Below are 20,504 nucleotides of genomic sequence, written 5' to 3'. Positions count from 1 at the left end.
TCTGCATCAATTGTCAATAGGGAAATGCAAATCAAATCCACAGTAAGGTTGCAACAGCCATCATGAAAAGACAAGAGATGGATACATGTATTATGGCTGAGTCTCTTTGCTGTCCATGTGAAACTATCACAACATTGTCAATTAGCTATATTTCAAAACAAAATAAAAATTCTGAAAAAACGACAATAAATGCTGGTGTGGGTGTGGAGAAAAGGGAAACTTTGTCACTGTTGGTGGGACTGCAAATTGGTATAGCCACTATGGAAAACAATATGGTGTTTGCTCAAAAAAATTAAGTACAAATCTACCCTATGATAACACAATTTCAATGGGAATATATTCAAAGAAAACAAAAACACTAGTCTGAAAAGTTCTGCACTCCCATGCTCACAGCAGCATTATTTACAATAGCCAAGTGTCCAACAATAGGGGGAAAAAAGTATAAAACTAGATGCAAGTATATAAAAATAAATATAAAGCAAGATGAAGGTTTTCAAATTCAATAAGAAAGGATGGTTTATCTAATAATCAGAACATAATTAGCCACTCATGTGGAAGAAAATGGATTCCTAAATGTAATATCTTATACAAAAAGTACATTTTACATGCATTAAAAATCGAAAGTGGAGGGCTTCCCTGGTGGCTCAGTGGTAAAGAAACCCCTGGCCAAAGCAGGAGAAATAGATTCGATCCCTGATTTGGGAAGATCCCACATACTATGGAGCAACTAAGCCCCTGCGCCACAACTAGTAAGCCCAGGGGCTGCGACTACTGAAGCCTGCTCACCCTAGGGCCTGGGTTCCAAAACAAGAGAAGCCACTGGCACAGAGGAGTCAGTATGCCACAATCAGGGAGCAGCCCTCACTCACCACAGTTAGAGAAAAGCAAGCACAGGAATGAAGACCCAGCACAGCCCAAATAAGCAAATAAATACAACTATATTTTTAAAAATCTAAAGAGGAATATAAATTCCAAAAGGGTAATAATCTGTACAAATACTCCTTCGATAATTCAAGTAACATGTGGTAAACTGAGCAAGAAAAAAATACAGAAGTGAAGCATGACAATGCAGACAAAATGCCCAAAGAACTATGGACAGAGGTTTGTAATACTGTATAGGAGGGAAGGACCAAAGGCATCCCAAAGAGAAAGAAAGGCAAGGAGGCAAAGCGGTTGTCGGAGGAGGCTTACAAATACCTAAGGAAAGAAAAGAAGGGAAAGGCAAGGGAGAACCATAAAGATATACCCAACGGAATGCAGGGTTACAGAGAATAGCAAGAAGAGATAAGGCCTTCCTGACTGAACAATGAAAAGAAATAGAGGAAAACAATAGAAGGGGAAAGACTAGCGATCTCTTCAAGAAAACTGGAGGTCTCAAGGGAACGTTTCACACAAGGATGGACATGATAAAGGATAGAAACAGTAAGGACCTAAGAGAAGCAGAAGAAATTAAGAAGAGGTGGCAATACATAGAACTACGCAAAACAGTCTCAATGACTTGGGACAATCGCAATGGTGTGGTAACTCGCCCAGCAGTAGACAGCCTGGAACATGAAGTCAAGTGGCTCTTAGAAGAATTACCACAGAACACCTAGTGCAGGCGACAGAATTCCAGCTGAGCTATTTAAAATCCTAAGAGATGATGCTGTTAAAGTGCTGCACTCAATGTCAGCATATTTGGAAAACTCCCACATGACCACAGGACTAGCAAAGGTCAGTTTTCATTCCAGTTCCATAGAAGGGAAATGTCAGAGAATGTTGAAAACTATCATACAATTGCACTCATTCCATATGCTAGCATTTTGAGCTCATTATGCTCAAAATCCTTCAAGCTAGTCTTCAGCAATACATGAACTAAGAAATTCCAGATGTACAAGATGGATTTAGAGAAGGCAGAGGAACCAGAAATCAAATTGCCAACATCTGTTGGATCAGAGAGACAACAAACGAACTCCAGAAAAATACCTACTGCTTCACTGACTACTTGGAAGCCTCTGACTGTGTGGATCACAAAAAAACTGTGGAAAATTATTGAAGAGTGAGGAATATTAGACCTTACCTTTCCCCTGAGAAACCTGTATACGGGTCAAGAAGCAACAGTTAGAACTGGACATGGAACGGACTGGTTCCAAACTGGGAAAGGAGTGCATCAAGGCCATATAATGCCATACTGTGTATTTAACTTCTATGCAGAGCATATCATGTGAAATGCCAGACTGGAATCAAGATTGCCAGGAGAAATACCAACAACCTCTGCAGATATGCAGATGATCCCACTTCAGTGGCAGAAAGTGAAGAGTAACTAAAGAGCATCTTGATGAAGGTGAAAGAGGAGAGTGAAAAAGCAGGCTTAAAACTCAACATTCAAAAAACTAACATCATGGCATCTGATCCCATCACTTCATGGAAAATAGAAGGGGGAAAAGTGAAAAATACAGGCAGATTCTCTTTCTCCGGGTTCCGAAATGACTGAGAACTGTGACTGCAGCCATGAAATTAAAAGATGTTTGCTCCTTGGAAGGAAATCGATGACAAATCTAGACAGCATATTAAAAATCAGAGACATCATCTCTGCCAACAAAGGTCCATTTAATCCAAGGTATGGTTTTTCCAGGATGTGAGAGTTGGACCATAAAGAAAGCTGAGCCCCAAAGAACTGATGGTTTTGAACTGTAGTGTTGGAGAAGACTATTGAGAGTCCCTTCGACTTGCAAGGAGATCAAACCAGTTACTCCTAAAGGAAATCAGTCCTAAATATTCATTGGAAGGGCTGATACTGAAAGCCCCAAAACTTTGGTCACCTAATGTGAAGAACTGACTCATTGGAAAAGACCCTGATGCTGGGAAAGACTGAAGGAAGGAGAAGGGGATGACAGAATATGAGATGGTTGGATGGTATCACCAACTCAACGGACATGAGTTTGAGCAAGCTCCGGGAGCTGGTGATGGACAGGGAAGTGTAGCATGCTGCAGTCCATGGGGTTGCAAAGAGTTGTATACGACTTAACGACTGAACACCACCACTGTTCCCCCATCATCAACATTTCTCACTTCACACAGTAATTCTGAACTAAGAATCCTACCTTTCAGACAAATAAAAAAGAGAAATCCCTAGTATATACTTTTCCTTGTTCCTGCTGGTTTCTGAGAATGCAAGAATTAGATAAAATAAAACTACCTTGCACGTTAGATACTAAACTACATCACTTCTGTTCACAATGGTCCTGCTTAACTACCTCACTCCCAAGTGTACAGTATTCATGACCAATGTCTTATTCTCCTTTAAGAGTACAATATTTAATCATTACAGACAAAAAAAAAAACACAGGGATCATATTAACAAGCCTGCCTCATTTAACACAACAGTTAAACAATTTGGAAGCTGGATACACTAAGCAAGAAGGTGTAACTTCAAGATATTTCACTTATTTCACAGTTTATACTGTATGGGCAATATTTAAACATACTGAGGCTATCAGTATTTATGAAATTAGTTGTAAAAATAAAAGTAAACTGAATTTAATCAGCAGGCAAAATTGGAAGGAAAAAAAATCTGATGACTAAAATTAAACAGCTCTTAAATCTGTAAGTATAAAATCACAGCTATTAAAAAATACCCCCCAAAGTAAAAAGCAAGCCATTATTAATCATATAATACCTGTAACACACAGCAAAATGGGCATACGCAGCTACAATCCAGTTGTGATGGCCAGCTACTATCAGCACCTTTCGTGGATCCACAGGAAACCCTGCTGACATTAGAAAAAGAAATGTTTTTTGTGTTCTAAAAAAGCAGTTTGCAAACTATGGCCAAGAGGCCAATTCCAATCCTCTGCCTGTTTTGAGAAAGAAGCTTTGTTGGAACACAGCCAAGCACATCTGTCCACACATCAAAGCTGCTTGTGCGCTACAAAGAGAAATGAGCAGTTCCAACAGAGACCTTCAGGCTCATGAAGCCCACTATGCCCACCATCTAGCCCAGAAAAAGTCTGTCAACCTCTGTTCTAAAGGTTTACAGCAAACAGAAAATCACAAACTTTTTAAATAAAAATATTAGGTGAGACTTTTCAAGATATAAATGGGAGATCTAGATTAAAAAGAGATACAGCACAAGCTACATCTTTAAAAATACTTACTCAATATCTAGAGCTAAAAACGTACACACTTTTTTAATTTATGTAAGCTATACTTACCTAGCCTAACAGTTTCTTCTCCAGTTCCAGAAAGAACAGGCTGGGTACCATTTCCTCGAGCTTCACCTTCTGTAAAATTTAGTCCATTTCTAGAATCAGCTGAGGATCTAGTAGTGTTGTTTATTTTACGACTAGGAATACCTATGAAAGCAAAGAAGATAAAATTTTTAAAGTTCACCCACCAAAATCTGAAAATTTCATGTGTTCTTATGGCTGAAAAACAAAAAAACTAAACATTATAGCTGAAATTTATCTTCTAAGATAGCGATTTACTGCAAATAAGTACCATAACAAATCAGATGAAATTTTAAAAAAAAGATTTCTGATATTTTCCATGTTATATATTTAATAAGTAAGACTAAGATTTATCATATGTATAAGACCAAATCAATCACCACTAATTCATTCATTCTGTCACTAACTCTTTACATTTATGGAACAGTTACTATGAGATAGGTATTATTCACTACTTTAAACTTTATTAAGTTTACATTTTAACTTTAAACTTTAGTAAGTTTAAATTTTTAAACTTTACTTACTAATTTAAATTTTATTCAGCTTTATAGCTGAATTGCCCTATACTTCTAAACATCCCTTATTTGGCAGAGGAGTCTTTTTGAAATCATTTTGAAATGAACTCTTGTTCAAAACTCTGCTACAACACAGGCACAGATCAAACTGTACTAACTAACTGAAGAGGGGCAGATATGACATGCACCTCACCCTCCTCTCCCCTATACACTGACAAATCTCTGCAAAGCTCCTAGGGTTCCACAAAGGAGATGGACAATCAGTTCTCAAACACAGGAATCAGCAAATTTGACCAAAGCCAAGTCCAGTCTGATGGCAGTTTATGTAAGTAAAGTTGTATTAGACACCATCACACCCATCCATTTCTGCAGTGTTTACAGTGGAGTTCAGTTAACTGCCAGAGATCTTCTAGCTCACAAGCCTAACTGGCCCTCTACAAAAAAATTTTGGCAAACTCTTACCCTACCTTATAGTCTGACCTAACTTCTGTTAAGATTAAAGTTCTCATGTTTTCTAGTAGATTTACAAATGAGATAATCAAGAAACAGATTTTCCTATTCACACATCTGTACTTATTGTAATGATAAAAAGACATCAACAAGTCAATGAACAAAGGAGAAGTACCTGGTGGAGGCAAGTAACCATGGAAAAGGACACTGCCGCAAGATGAACGCTCCAGCTCTTCACATAAGAGAAGCCTTCTTACTAAAAACATTTCAAAGCAAACTTGTCAAGAGTACATGCAAACAGAACAATAGTACTCCACTTATTTTCTCTAGTTAAAGAGGATAAGGAAAGAAAAAGGAAAATGTTTAAGTTAAATCAGCTGACAATATCTTTTTTCTATGAAAATCCACAAAAAGCAAGCACTGACTAGTCCATCAAAAATCAGGACCTGATATAAAAAACACTTCATTTGGGCAAGCTGAATGCTCAAAGGGTCGAATCATAAATAAAAAATAGTAGTAAGATACATACCTAGTGGAGTGATTCCATAAAATTCAGCTTCATGTCGGAGAACATTAATGCTCACTCCCCTACAAAGAAACAAATTAATGATGTAAATCTTCTAACACTGGCAGCCTGGATTATCATCTGAAGCAGAAAAAGTACTAGGCTCTTAACATGAACAAAATCATGAGCTTTAAAACTTACTTCTTTCCTAAGATCCTTAATCATTTGAAGAAGTATAAACAATAAAACCGCACACTACCATGAACTTTTTCTTACGAAAAAACCACTCATATATAGATGAACTGGATGACTAAATTAGAGATGAGGGCTTTATAGGGTTAATACAAGTAATTATCAATAAGTATCTAAGAGGCAAACAAGAGTAGAAATCATTTATAAGAGTAGAAATTAACTGCCTCTGACTGTAATTTCTATACATATTCTAACCTCCCCGATTAATCTATAAGCTCCCTGCAAGCATGATCCACCTCTGATCCACGTCTGTATACGTCACACAGTGCCTACCACACATCAGCATGACTCCTCTGATCGGAAACCAAAAATAAAGGCAAAACAGAAGGTAGGAAGGAAAAAAAGATCAACCTTAAAAAGGGCTATGTTATCCACATAGAGATGTTACAATAAAGTAATAAGAAAATAAGGAGTAAAAAAAAAAAAAGGAAACAAGATTTTAAAAGCACTCATTTTAGGTTTCAGTTATAATTGTCCTTATTTTAAAAACACTGCCTGGGCAGAAAGGAGAGGGGGCATCACTAAGGATTCCATGAAAATTAAAATGAGAATAAAGGAATACTGTGAACAACTCTGTGCCTGCAAATTTGAGAACCCAAATGAAATGGACAATTCCTTGAAACACATGATCTGCTAAAACTCACACCAAAAAGAAACTATCTCAGTCTATATGTATTTAAAAAAAAAAAAAAAGATCAACAATAACCTTCCAAAACAGAAAGCACTAGGCCCAGGATTCACTGGTAAATGCTACCAAATATTTAAGGAAGAAATGATACCAATTATCTACAATCTCAGAGAAAGTAGCAGAGAGAAACCTTATTTATTTTACAGGGCAAGGCCCACATTACTTTAACACCAAAACCAGAAAAATGCATCACAAGAAAATTATAGACCAATATCTCTCATGAACATAGACACTATAATTCTCAACAAAATATCAGCAAACCAAATCCAACAATGTATAAAAAGAAATATATACCACAACCAAGCAGGATTTATCTCAGGTATGAAAGCTGGTTCAATATTCTGAAATCAATTAATGTAATCTTTCACATCAACAGACTGACATGACCACATCAACAGGTGAAAAGAAAGCATCTGACAAAATCCAACATCTATTCATAAAAAAACTCTCAGTAAACCAGGAACTGAGGGGAGTTTTTTCAACTTGATAAGACTTTAAAAAAAATATCCTGTATCGAGCATCATATTTAATGTGAGAACTTTGAACTAACACCTGGTTACAAGACAAAGATTCCGTCACCACTCTTTTCAACTTCATACTGAAATCCTTATTAACACAAAACAAGAAAAGAAAAGGCTTACAGATTGGGAAGAAAGATATAAAACTGATGATCACAGATGATATGGCTGTCAAAATAGAAAATCCAAAGGAATGAACCCAAAACTCTTGGAGTTAATAAGCAAGTAAATCAAGGTTGTACCATATAATGTTAATGTACCAAAGTCTACTGCTTTTCAATATACCAACAGTGAACAAGAGAAACCTGAAGTTAGAAACACCACCACTTACACTAATACTCCCCTAAAAAGTAGTCAAGTATAAAACTAAATACACACACAGACACACAATATATATAGACAAAATCTACAAGAAAGAAAACCACAAAACTCTGATGGCTGAAATCAAAGAACCAGAAAAATGGAGAGAGATTTCTAGTTCATGGACAGGGAGATGCAGCACTGTTAAGACATTAGTTCTTCCCTACTTGATTTGATTCAATGCAATTCTAATCAAAATCTAGCAACTTATTTTATCAATATCAACAAGGTGATTCTAAAGTTAAAGGCCCAAGAGCCAAAACAGCCAATATAATACTGAAGAACAAAGTTGGAGCACTGCCATTTCCCAACATCACAATTGTAAACCTAGAAAAACCAAGATAGTGTGGTACTGGTAAGAAACAAACAAATCATGGAGTAGAACAGAAAGCCCAGAAATAAATCCCATACCTACAGTCAACAGATCTATAACAAAGAAGCAAAGGCAAAATAATGAAGTACAGGTAGTGCTGAAACAACTAGACATCAGCATGCAAAAAATAAATAAATAAATAACATTTAGGAAAAAACCTAAATGACACTGGGTATGGTCATACTTGTTTAGATAAAGCCCAAAGACACAATCCATGAGAGGAATAAGAATAAGCTAGATTTCATTAAAATTAAAACATCCTGCTCTACAGAAGATAATGTCAAGAAAATGAAAAGCCACCAAATGAGACAAAATATGTGCAAATGACAGATTTGATAAGGGAGTGTTGTCCCAAGTATACAAAGAACTCTTAAAACTCAACAATAAAAAAACTAACTCAATCAAAACATGGGCCAAAGACCTCAACCAAAGCTATAAAGGCAGCAAACATACGAAATAAGATGCTCCATATCATATGTCACTAAGCAAATATTAATTAAGACAACAAGTCACTACCACACATCAATTACTATGGCCAAAATCCAAAATGCTGTCAAGGATGTGAAACAACAGCAATCCTAATTCACTGCCGGTGGAATAGGAAAATGACAGTCACTGTCAAAAACAGTCTGCAGGCTTCTTATAAAACTTACCATATGATCCAGCAACTGTACTCCTTGACATTTACCCTAAGGAGTTGAAAACTTAATGTCCATGCAAAAACCTGCACATGGATATTTATAGAGGCTTTATTCATAACAGCTAAGACTTGGAAGCAACTAAAATGTTCCCTTCAGTAAGTGAATGGAAAAACAAATTGGTATCCAAGTAATGAAATATTATCAGCATTAAGAAGTAACATGAAAGAAACTTAATTGCATATTACTAAGTGAATGAAGCCATTCAGAAAAGGCTCCATACTATGTGACTCCAACTATGACATTTAAGAAAAAGTCAAATTATGCACATTTTTGAAAGATCAGTGGCTTGAGGAGAGAGAGAGCAACAGGCAGAGAACAAAAATTTTTAAGGCAGTGTAAGTACTGTGTATAGTATTATAAAGAGGTCCACATATCATTATATGTTTGTGCTAACTCCTAAAATGTACAACACCAAGAATGAACTGAAGATAAACTATGAACTTTGGGTGATTATGACATCAATGCAGGTTCATCAACTGAAAAAAAGAAAAAATGTTATCATTCAGGTAAATGCCATTAATAATAGAGGAGGCTGATAACGGAAGCAGGGGGCACACGGGAAACCTCTGTACCTTCCTCTCAATTTCGCTGTAAACATAAAACTGCTCTTAAAAAATTTTCATAGGCCTACTAGACACATGTGATGGAAATATTAAATTGCTTTTATTTGAGAAAGTGGTTGTTACTAGCTTAACATAAGAAAAGTTAAAACTGGCTTACTTCAGGAGGGGGGTTCAGGATGGGGAACACGTGTATACCTGTGGCGGATTCATGTTGATGTATGGCAAAACCAATACAATATTGTAAAGTAATTAACCTCCAATTAAAATAAATAAATTTATATTTTAAAAAATAAAGTATTAAAAAAAAAGAAAAGTTAAAACTTTCTTATTCTATTTCAAAACTACCTGTCAACAGTACAGTAGCTCAGGACACAAATAACACTTTTGGAGAGGAAAAATAAATAGGATAATAATACAGAGTGATAAAGGCAATGGAAGAATTTTATGTAAAAAATGGAAGTAGAATATAGTGTTCTTTTACCAATTCCTTCCCACCTTCTTTTAGAAGATACTACTCAGAGAATTTAAGTTTGCTAGACTGCCATTAACTGAAATAAAGAAGCAAGCTGTAAGAAAAGCAATGAATACAGATATTTAAACTACTGCTGCCTTTTATGGGTAATTTAGTTGTAAATGAGTCACAAGGACACTGACAAAAAGTAAACTTAGATTTTCATCAAATGCTAAAAATAATTTTACCCCAGAAGTAAACAGCTAATAATAAACTTCCCACCTACCACCCCAGGCCAAAAAATAAGTAAACAAAAAGCCCCACCAAATTATTATTCATTTAATAAATATCCACTAAGCAGTTTACTATACATAATTTTTCTTTTTCTTTTTTTTTAACAACACTCTGAATACAGCAAGGAACAAACCAAACAAAAAAATCTTTGCTTTCAAGAAGCTCATATTCTAGTGAATATGTCAAAAATTATGTAATATTATACAGAAGTGGCTTAAACAAATATTTAGAATTCTAAAACCTGTATCTAAAAAAGTATTAACAGGTCCTAGTAAAAGTTCATTAGGCATGAAAGGTGAAAGTGAAAGGTGAATATATAAAATAAAACAACAATGAAATACAAATTAGATTGTAGCTTCCTACTAGGAAACCAGACTATGGCAAAGTTCATAAATAGCTTAAATTGTTATTTACTTGTGTCAAGTAAAATTCTATGGTTATGTGTCATATAAAAAAATGTATGGCTATACGTCAAGCATAATATTTGATCCTGCAGGTATACAGGAAATAATGCAAGCCCTTTTAGAATCTCATGTAAGACAGGCTACTGGAGTTGCAGCAGTACAGGAAACTCTGAACACCTGTCTATATCAGAGTCATCAGAAAGATTAACATCAAGCCAAGAGGAGAAAGGGTTAAAAGTGTTCAAGCAAGAGAAACTAAGCAGGGGCTAGATTAACAGAAGTCCAAAATCCTTCACCATTAATCCAGCAGCTGATTAAATAAGAGTTTTAAGCAAAGTAATAACTAACTAGATTTTGAACTGTGGTGTTGGAGAAGACTCTTGAGAGTCCCTTGGACTGCAAGGAGATCAAACCAGTCGATCATAAAGGAAATCAGTCCTGAATATTCATTGGAAGGACTGATGCTGAAGCTCCAATACTTTGCCCAACTGATGCGAAGAAGAACTGACTCATTAGAAAAGACCCTGATGTGGGGAAAAATTGAAGGCAAGTAGAGAAGGGAGTGACAGAGGATGAGATGGCTGGATGGCATCACTGACTCTATGGACATGAGTTTGAGCAAGCTCTGGGTGTTGGTGGATGAACAGGAAAGCCTGGCACGTTGCAGTTCATGGGGTTGCAAAGAGTTGAACATGACTGAGTGACTGAACTGACTGAATAACTAGATTTATATTTTCAGGATGTAATTTTGGCTACAGTGTGAAAGATGAATTGAAGGGATAAGACTGAAGGCAGGGAAACTGGCTAGGAAGCTTTGAGAGTAATCCAATAGGAGACAATTGTGGCCTCAATCAATGAGAGAAATTCTGAGGAAACTTTCAAGCAAAAATAATCTTAAGGCAGGGAAAAAACCTTCCTTCATAAGCTAAGACCAAAACCATGCCTACCAATAAAAATTTACTTAAAAAGATACATTTCTTGGGACTTGCCTGGTGGTCCAGGGAACAGACTCCCCACTTCCAGTGCAGGGAGCCAGGGTTCAATCTCTGGTAGGGGAACTAAGATCCTGCAAGCTGTGAGGCGCCACCAAAAGTATATATGTAAAGAAATAAAAGCTTAAAAAAAAAAAAAAGATACATTTCTTACCTTAAGTCTAGTTCTTTTGTTCGAAGAAAATTTAAAATGGGTGCAAATGCTGCTGGATCTCTATCAATAAATATCTGTAAATAAAAGAATCATAAATTGTATTTTCAAATTATCAGCTTCTAACTTTAATATCTGTAACACTAACAGAACCCATATTGAATTACATAAAAACTCTATTTCCTTGACTATACTCTTAAATTTTAATGCTTCCAAAACGGAAATGCAGTTATAACCACTACTATATACTGTATAAATGTACAGTAGAAATGGTGTCTTTTCTCTCCCTGAAAAGCTATCATGAGATTGATGTTTTAATATGCAGGGGAAAAAATGGTATCAAATTAGCTCATTTTCTCATTTCTAATTTGTTTAAATTTCTATTGATTTATTTTTGGCAGCACTGGGTCTTCATTGCTATGCACAGGTTTTCTCTAGCTGCAGCGAGTGGTGCCTACTCTCTGGTTGAGATGTGCAGGCTTCTCACTAGTATATGCTTCTCTGGAGCAGAGGCTCCAGGACACTTGGGCTTCAGCAATTGCGGTGCATGGGCTTAGTTGCTCTGTGACATGTGGGATCTTCCCAGACCAGGGATCCGACTGTGTCCCCTGCACTGCTGGGTAGATTCTTAATCACTGGACCACCAGGGAAGTCCTTATTTAACTAACATCTTTAGTCAAAGGGATTCTGAAAGGAAAATTTTTATCTAAAATATTCTAGAATTTAACACTTTGAAAATAATATGCATAAATAATACTTTTTATATCATCTGATCCCTAATTATTGGTGATAGTGATTATGATTTACATAATCTGTGACTTAAACGAATCATTAAAACAACTGTGTACTTTTACAATACATATGGGGCAATCAAGAAAAGTCAAACCTGAATAACACTTTCACACTGTTTTCCAGTTTTGACAGTTTTGCTTTTCTTGATTGTTCCGTGTGTATTATGAAAGTACACTTTCCCATACCACTATCTGTTTTCTCAAGGATTAAGGGTGGGGTGAAATAAAAAGTGACAAGAACAAACTTTTTTTTTAAATAACAAATACAGTGTCACGGAATAAGGTCACATATAGTTACACATGGCTGAAGCAACTGAGCACCCACCCACCATGAGACACTTATGGGGTAAATGTTTAGAAAATAGGAAATATATAATTGATAACTCTTTACAGGAATGTATGTCAATACTATTTTGAACCAATTACAAAAGCTCTAACTATAAAACTGAATACCTTTTAAGATTTATATAAGTCAATTAGGTAGCAGAATGAAGCAAAAAATATACCTCCTTATACTATGATCGATTATTATATACAGTGTTCTATACGGTGAATGAGGTTCTTTTGGCTTCATAAATTCTTGCTTTTTATTAGAATCAACCTGAAGTTGAAGAGACACCACAGATTTGTGGGTCGTATTACTGACGTCTTTCCACAATCTCACATGGACACATTCACTCGTGCTACTTTATCTGATCTCCAAATCTCACCACAGCAAGTAAACACCTGTGGTCATTTTGCTGCCTCCAAACTGAAAGTCTTATTTGCTTTTCACAATTACTTGACCTGCTACTGTGCATATTAAAACTGCTTTTTAAATATAGATATACCTTTTTGTGTGCTGAAACTTAGTAATTCTTTACTTCCCTCACTCCACCATTGCTGCACAAGTTCATAACGTTATTCTCCAAAACAAAAAATTGTAGGGCTTCACAAATTTGCAACATTTTACCACTCTAAGATCAAAATGTTTTCCTGTTTACACCTATCTATTCACTGTTAAAGTTTCAATTACTGATTAAAAGAAATATTTCCTCTGGACAATGTAAGCTCAGATCCTTCAATTTCTAATGATTATTTAAAATAGTATATGCAGTACTCTGTTTTGAGTTCTCATCTATAATTATAGAAATAATTCATGACAAGAAATAAAAACCTAAGAACATATACTTTCATTTAGTAGTTATTAAGAGTAGTTCCCCTATCTTCTAAGAGTATAAGGACCAAACATTACAGCATTATGTGATCTAATTTAGAAATATACATCAGCATTGTTATACTCACAGCACCAGTTTCATCTCGAAGTGTTGAAATTCTTCCACTCAGCAAACTAAAAATCATTAAGACAGGATTAGTTTTTAAAATCTGAGTATGAATAAAATGCCCTAATTCTTTCAGGGTCAAAGACCAGTAAAAATGAATCACTGTATCTCCAAAGTAAATAACAACTTAAATATTCAAAGAGTTAAGATTTTATCTAATAAAAATATTAATGCAAGATAATTTTTATTGTTTTAATAAACAATCACTTTATTTTTTAAAAGTACTAAAGAATTACATGAAATACCTGGAAAAAAAAGAATCTGGAATCCACATAAGTGTTTGTCTTGAGGTACTAAATCTGCAATTAAAAAGTATATGGTATTACAAGGGAGGACAAGACTTGAAATGTCAATGTTGGTTAACTTGCTTTAAACCGCTGGCTGCAACAAGTTGTTGCACAGCTATAGCTGTATCATCTAACATTGTAAAATTCTGCTTTCATTTCAGAGTTAAGATTATTCCAAGAACTCTCAACAAAATAATTAATTCACTCACATATAAAGCTTCCTAAAACACTACTTTCTAACATGTTCATCACACTAAGTCTAAACTTCTCAACATAACACATGAAATTATCTTCGGGTCACCATTTCACCTCTCCAACACAAACTACTGCCCTCTAATAAGATAGCACGTAACATCCCCATATAATCCATGCTTACACCATCTTAGAACATTTCAGAATCATTGCAGCTGTACCAACCTCTTGTTCAATTATCCGAGTTCTACCCATTTTTCTTGATACCACAAAGGTTTTACCTTCTCCTTAATTGGCTTCTCCAAATAATCTATCCCATAGTAGCTTTTTGAGCTCATATTAATTCCACTAAACATAGTACATTTAACACTTCCTTTACAGTCTTAGGCTATTCACAACCATTGAATTCATTCATTCAAAAATCACTCAGTAAACACTGTTTTGAGGTTAACTCCATCTGATCAAGCCTACTTATTACCACCATGGCGGGGGTTAGCGGGTGGGAAGCATGCTTTATCAAAGCCTACTGTAACAGACCAAGACAAAACAATAAACTGACATAAACTAGTAAGGCAAAGAATCTGATACAGGGTTCAACTGATGTCTGAATATTTTCATTTTAAGACTCATCACACTGCACTACGTATTCCTGACTCGCTGCCCCATCATCATGTGTCCTTGCACAGAAGAGAGCCTTACAGACCTTTATTTTTTCTCCACATTCATTTTCCAGCATCATGACTGTTTTAAAACAGTTCCTATGCCCATCAGTCAGACTGAGAAAGCAGCCAGTTTACCCAAGAAAATATGGCGAATTTTCCCAAGCATATTTCTTAGCACGATCTTTAAGAAAAAACGGAAAGTAGATTACAACTAAGTAGAGGAAACTGACCTGGTCAAATGGAAGCAAACCCAGTAAACAGTAAACTGAAAGATCCAAGGATCCACTGCAAAAAATGAATCACTGTGTTTTGGAAGCCATCAAATTCATTTCCAAATAAGGATTGTTTCTAACTTGTGAACTTTCATGTTCACTGCTTACTCAGCAAATTGCCTGCCAAATAACTCAAATTTTGTTACTTAGAAAATTACACAGGTCTGCTTAAGGTCTATTAGCAATTTAAATTAAAAACAGTAATTCAGGTGGGTATGAAAGTGAAAGTGTCAGTCGCTCAGTCTTGTCTGACTCTGCAACCCCATGGACTGTAGCCGGCCAGGATCCTCTGTCCCTGCGATTTTCCAGCAAAGAATACTAGAGTGGATTGCCATTTCCTTCTCCAGGGGATGTTCCCAACCCAGGGACTGAACCTGGGTTTCCTGCATTGCAGGCAGTCTTTACCATCTGAGCCACCAGGGAATTATCAATTTAAATTAAAATAAACAATTCAGCTGAGTTTAGTAATCTGGAATTTTTAGGCAAAGGGATTGGACTCTCATCCCCACCAATTTATTTTTCCCCCCAAACTTTAAAAGACAGGAGGGGAGAAAACCCCCATGACTCTAAAAATGTTTCCAAAAATGATTTCATGAAAACTACAACATTTAAATTACACACAACAAGCATAACTTTCTGAAATACATATGAAAAGCCTTTTCTGTTTTTATTTCATACCCACAGTATGCCAAGAAAAAGGTCATGTGCAATCTGGTCCTTATCCACATTTATACTTTATGCTACTAACTTCCTACTAAATTTACTTGGAAGCAATCAAGTTAAAACTATTCTGTAAAGTTACTATTGCTAGCTAATGCCACTAAACGCTTGTATTTCCCACTTAATGCTTCAAATTAGTTTAGAAGGCTGGTACTATTTAATGTCATTAAATATTTTAGGAAACTAAGTACTAAAAAGTAATTTGCCCAAGGTTGCTGAGCTAGACTTCCACTGACTGGTCCCAGACTTCTCTCATGAGGCCTCAAATCATACTCAATCAAAGGAGAATTAATCACAAATTGAGCCAAACTGTCTTTCTTTCACCTCATTAGGCTTTTTGGGGGGTAAGTAATGATATTAACAATTCGAATTGAAACCTCATCTTCTTTCTGAACCATCCATGAAGTGTTAAATAAATCATAAAAATCAGTCATATCTATAAATCCTTTGAATAGATCAATTTTTCTGTCCTCTCTGGGGGAGAGGGGAGAGATGCTTCCTACTCTGCTCAACAGAAACACTCCTTTTGAGTTTCTCGGTATCACTGCACAGCTGACATCAATTCTATGCCACAGGTGGTTCTCCTGGGGGCAATTCCTCAACTTCAAAGACAATCACAGGAGGATTTTTTTTTCCTTTCACAATGCCTATCTGAAGAGGATCAGCCCTGGGATTTCTTTGGAAGGAATGATGCTAAAGCTGAAACTCCACTACTTTGGCTACCTCATTCGAAGAGTTGACTCATTGGAAAAGACTCTGATGCTGGGAGGGATGGGGGGCAAGAGGAGAAGGGGACGACAGAGGATGAGATGGCTGGATGGCATCACTGACTTGATGGACACGAGTCTGAGTGAACTCTGGGAGTTGGTGATGGACAGGAGGCCTGGCGTGCTGCGATTCATGGGGTCGCAAAGAGTCAGACACGACTGAGCGACTGAACTGAACTGAAGTGACTATTAACCTGTGTTTTACTCAAGATAATTTCTAGATCCCTTCTAGCTCTAAAATGCTGCAAGTGTCTATGATCCAAAGTAATTCAAAAATATCTACAGAGAACTTGGAACTGGATTTTCTATTTTCTATACACCATGTGATCACTTATTTTATAAACTTATCCTAGCAAGTCTCAAGCTTGGGCTTTTTAAACTTTCTCATTCCTATGTAACAACTCTCGTCTGCCTTCTAAACTGTCCAATCTTATAATATATTTATCTTATTTTGTATTTTTTAAATCACATAGAAAAATTTAAAACCTGATAAAATCAAATTTCATACGTAATGAAAAATAAAATGTTCATCTCCAAGATAATTGTCTTATACAATTTAAAATTTTAAACTCAATTCTGCAATCATTAGCAAGAGTTCATTCATTTTAAGCCATTTACTTTCAAACACAGTGAACAACACTTTTAGAATCAAATTAGAATATCCTCTATAGCATTCAAAAAGTATATGAACAATTAACAGAGATTAGAAACTAGGGTTGACTATAGTGCTACTCTTTTGAAGGCCAGTCCTTGCAGGGTATTTCATTTTTGCATCCGTAAGTTCCAGAAAAATATCTACTTCTGCTATATTGACTATGTCAAAGCCTTTGACTGTGTGGACCACAACAAACTCTGGAAAATTCTTCAAGAGATGGGAATAGAAGACCACCTGACCTGCCTCTTGAGAAATCTGTATGCAGGTCAGGAAGCAACAGTTAGAACTGGACATGGAACAACAGACTGGTTTCAAATGGAGAAAGCAGTACATCAAGGCTGTATATTGTCACCCTGCTTATTTAACTTTTATGCAGAGTACATCATGAGAAACGCTAGGCTGTAGGAAGCACAAGTTGGAATCAAGATTGTCAGAAGAAATCTCAATAACCTTAGATATGCAGATGACACCACCCTTACGGCAGAAGGCAAAGAAGAACTAAAGAGCCTCTTGATCAAAGTGAAAGAAGAGAGTGAAAAAGCTGGCTTAAAGCTCAACATTCAGAAAACTTAAGATCATGGCATCTGGTCCCATCACTTCATGGCAAATAGATGTGGAAATAGTGGAAACAAAGAGAGACTTTATTTTTGGGGGCTCCAAAATCACTGCAGATGGTGACTGCAGCCATGAAATTAAAACACACTTACTCCTTGGAAGGAAAGTTGTGACCAACCTAGACAGCATATTAAAAAGCAGAGACAATACTTTGCCAACAAAGGGCCGTCTAGTCAAAGCTATGGTTTTTCCAGTGGTCATGTATGGATGTGAGAGTTGGACTATAAAGAAAGCTGAGCACAGAAGACTTGATGCTTTTGAACTGTGATACTGGGCAAGACTCTTGAGAGTCCCTTGGACTGCAAGGAGATACAACCAGTCAATTCTAAAGGAAATCAGTCCTGAATATTCATTGCAAGGACTGATGCTGACGCTGAAACTCCAGTCCTTTGGCCACTTGATTCGAAGAACTTACTCATTTGAAAAGACCCTGATGCTGGGAAAGACTGAAGGCGGGAGGAGAAGGGGACGACAGAGGAAGAGATGGCTGGATGGCATCATCACTCAATGGACATGAGTTTACTCAAACTCCGGGAGCTGGGGATGGGTTGGGGATGGACAGGAAGGCCTAGCATGCTGCAATCCATGGAGTTGCAAAGAGTCAGGCACAACTGAGCTGACCTCAAGTTACCAAACCTGCAAAACTTTCATTTAATTTTAGGAAACTATCCTTGTCTTACATTAGGAAACACCAATCTTCTACTCCATGAAACCGAAATCTGTGTAGCAGCAATAAAGCTGTAAATTCTTAAACCAACAGTTTTGCATGGGGGATGGGGGGGGGAGGGAGTGAGCAGAGTAACAGTGAGGAATTACTGTTTCCTGTGTTGAATTCTCCAGCACACTTAGAAAACTTTTAAAACACTACACACTGTTATCACTAGGGTTTATAGTGCTGCCGCTCTGCATTTTTAAAAACACTGGTTAAAAACTCCCAAGCGTTGAAAAACTTGTATCTTCTCCAGCACAGGAAAAGACACTGAATTCCAAGGCGCTTCATGGCTTATCTCTTACCTAGTCTAAAACGGCAACCACCCCTTCCTTCAAACAGAGCTGCCAAACTCGCATTTCCCAAAGGAGTGACTCATAAACCATACCAAATCCAGAAGCATACGATTTTTTTTACCCCAACAAGCTTATTAAAAGACACAGTAAGGGAACGGAAGACCAGAGATATGAGCGGAGAGCTTTCGCTCTGTTTACTAGGAGGGCGTCACACGGTGCCACTACCAAGGCTTCCCAGAACCAACTCTTCAAAACTGCAGCTTCCAGACACACTGCGCTACAAGAACAGACCCTTCAGAGCCATGAACCAAGAAACTCTGGGAAAAAATAAGAGCGCACCGCAAATCTACAATGCTCCGTCCACCAAAATTATTGGCCATTAAAAACAGCCCTCAACGAGGTGTTCTCGCCCAAGCAAACCGATGTTACCTTGTTGACCAAATAGAAAGGGAGGCAGGTTCACCTCCAACAGCCAGACCACAAGGCCGGGCTTCGACAAAATAAACTCAAAAGTACACGTCAGGTTAGGTAAAGGAAGGTTACAGAAGGTTCCCCGGCCAGATCTCCTTTAAAAAGGGGGGAGGATCGTGGCCGGCGTCCTAGGAAGGCTGCAGCGCGGCCAAGGGCCCGGCTCTCAGAGACTCTCAAGGGCGCCTGCCACCCTCCACACCCGCCCAGAGGGCCCTGTGCTCCCCACCCCGCTCGCCTGCGATGCTGGCCCCGGAGGACCCTTGCCCGCCGCATCCCGGCCCCGAGCCCCTTCTCCCCGGCTCACCTGGTCCCCCCCACGTTCAGCTGCACGATCTCGCCGCTGCCGGCCGCCGCCGCGGCGAAGCTGCCGCAGTGCCCTCCAGCCATGTCCGGCGGCTCCGGCGGCGCTCGCCGCCCTCCCTCCCCGGCCGGGGCCGCCGAGCCCGCGGCGGGAGCCCGAGGCGGCGGCGGCGGCGGAGGCGGGGGCTGCAGGGCCAGCAGGGCGGCGGCGGCCGGGGGGCCGGCGGCGCGCGGAGCCTCCCCCACCTTCTCGCCGGCCGGGCGGGGCTCCCCGGCGTCCGCCTCGTCCCCTCGGCTCCCGCAGAGCTGGAGGGCGGCTGGGCCTCCGCCTCTCGGGGCCTCCAGGCCGCCGGGCCGGGGGGCCTGCCGTCAGCGCGCCGCGGGCCCCGTTGCCACCGCCGCGGCCACGGCGTCCGCGCGAGGAGGGATCGCCGCGCGGGACAAAATACGGCGGCGCCGGGCCCTTCGCCCGCCGAGGCCCGCGAAGCTCAAGGAGGCGAGAGGAGCGGCGGGGTGGAGCTCCCAACCCCGCGGCCCGCGCGCCGGGAGGGCGGGAGGAAGGCCCTCCGGGCCCAGCGCCGCCCCCGGGATCCTGTTTCTTCCCTCCTCCCCGTTACAATCGCCTCTGCCTTTTAGGTTTCAGATTTTCCGAGATTTCTCACATTGAGGCCAAGTCTGGGTAGACTGTCCTAAACATCTTTACTGTCTCCCTTTGTAACCAGGAAGGGTTTATGTTGACCCCACATTGGATCTGCTTCTGTGACTTTAACTCTTATTTTCCCTCTTTTGTTATTATGGGAATGATAACATTCTGGGCAGAATGGCCTGCCCAGGGAATTCCTTACCCCCAGCCCTACCCCCCCTCCCCCCACACCTTCCACCTGACCCTTGGGCTAGGGTGACTTTGTTTGGCTCACTGAGAGATAACCACACACACACATCACCTGACCCTTGGGCTAGTGACTTTGGCTCCACTGAGAGATAACCCGCCCCTTCTACCCCCTGACACACACACACACA

General features: G+C 38.7%; 1 protein-coding gene across 6 annotated transcripts in view; it reads right to left on the bottom strand.

The window, feature by feature from the left end:
- KCTD3 (potassium channel tetramerization domain containing 3) overlaps positions 1-19,631 on the bottom strand; it is a 64,080-nt gene extending 44,449 nt beyond the window's left edge. For 2 of the 6 annotated variants that reach the window (XM_027976268.3, XM_027976270.3), the window contains exons 1-8: positions 19,489-19,631; positions 13,784-13,837; positions 13,501-13,546; positions 11,429-11,502; positions 5,703-5,761; positions 5,349-5,429; positions 4,194-4,334; positions 3,659-3,752 (exon numbers count right to left, since the gene is read on the bottom strand). In XM_027976268.3, coding sequence (XP_027832069.1) covers positions 3,659-3,752; positions 4,194-4,334; positions 5,349-5,429; positions 5,703-5,761; positions 11,429-11,502; positions 13,501-13,546; positions 13,784-13,837; positions 19,489-19,571 — 632 coding nt within the window. In that variant the 5' untranslated portion in view covers positions 19,572-19,631. Of the gene's footprint in view, positions 1-3,658; positions 3,753-4,193; positions 4,335-5,348; positions 5,500-5,702; positions 5,762-11,428; positions 11,503-13,500; positions 13,547-13,783; positions 13,838-19,488 lie in introns of those variants that run through there. The other 4 variants (XM_027976269.3, XM_027976271.3, XM_027976272.3 and 1 more) reach the window with 3 other exon arrangements.
- Positions 19,632-20,504: the final 873 nt, after the last annotated feature.

This window comes from Ovis aries, chromosome 12 (genome assembly GCF_016772045.2).
Source record: "Ovis aries strain OAR_USU_Benz2616 breed Rambouillet chromosome 12, ARS-UI_Ramb_v3.0, whole genome shotgun sequence".
Taxonomy (NCBI): domain Eukaryota; kingdom Metazoa; phylum Chordata; class Mammalia; order Artiodactyla; family Bovidae; genus Ovis; species Ovis aries.
Note: the sequence above shows the minus strand (reverse complement) of the source record. Positions and strands in the feature narration are given on the sequence as shown.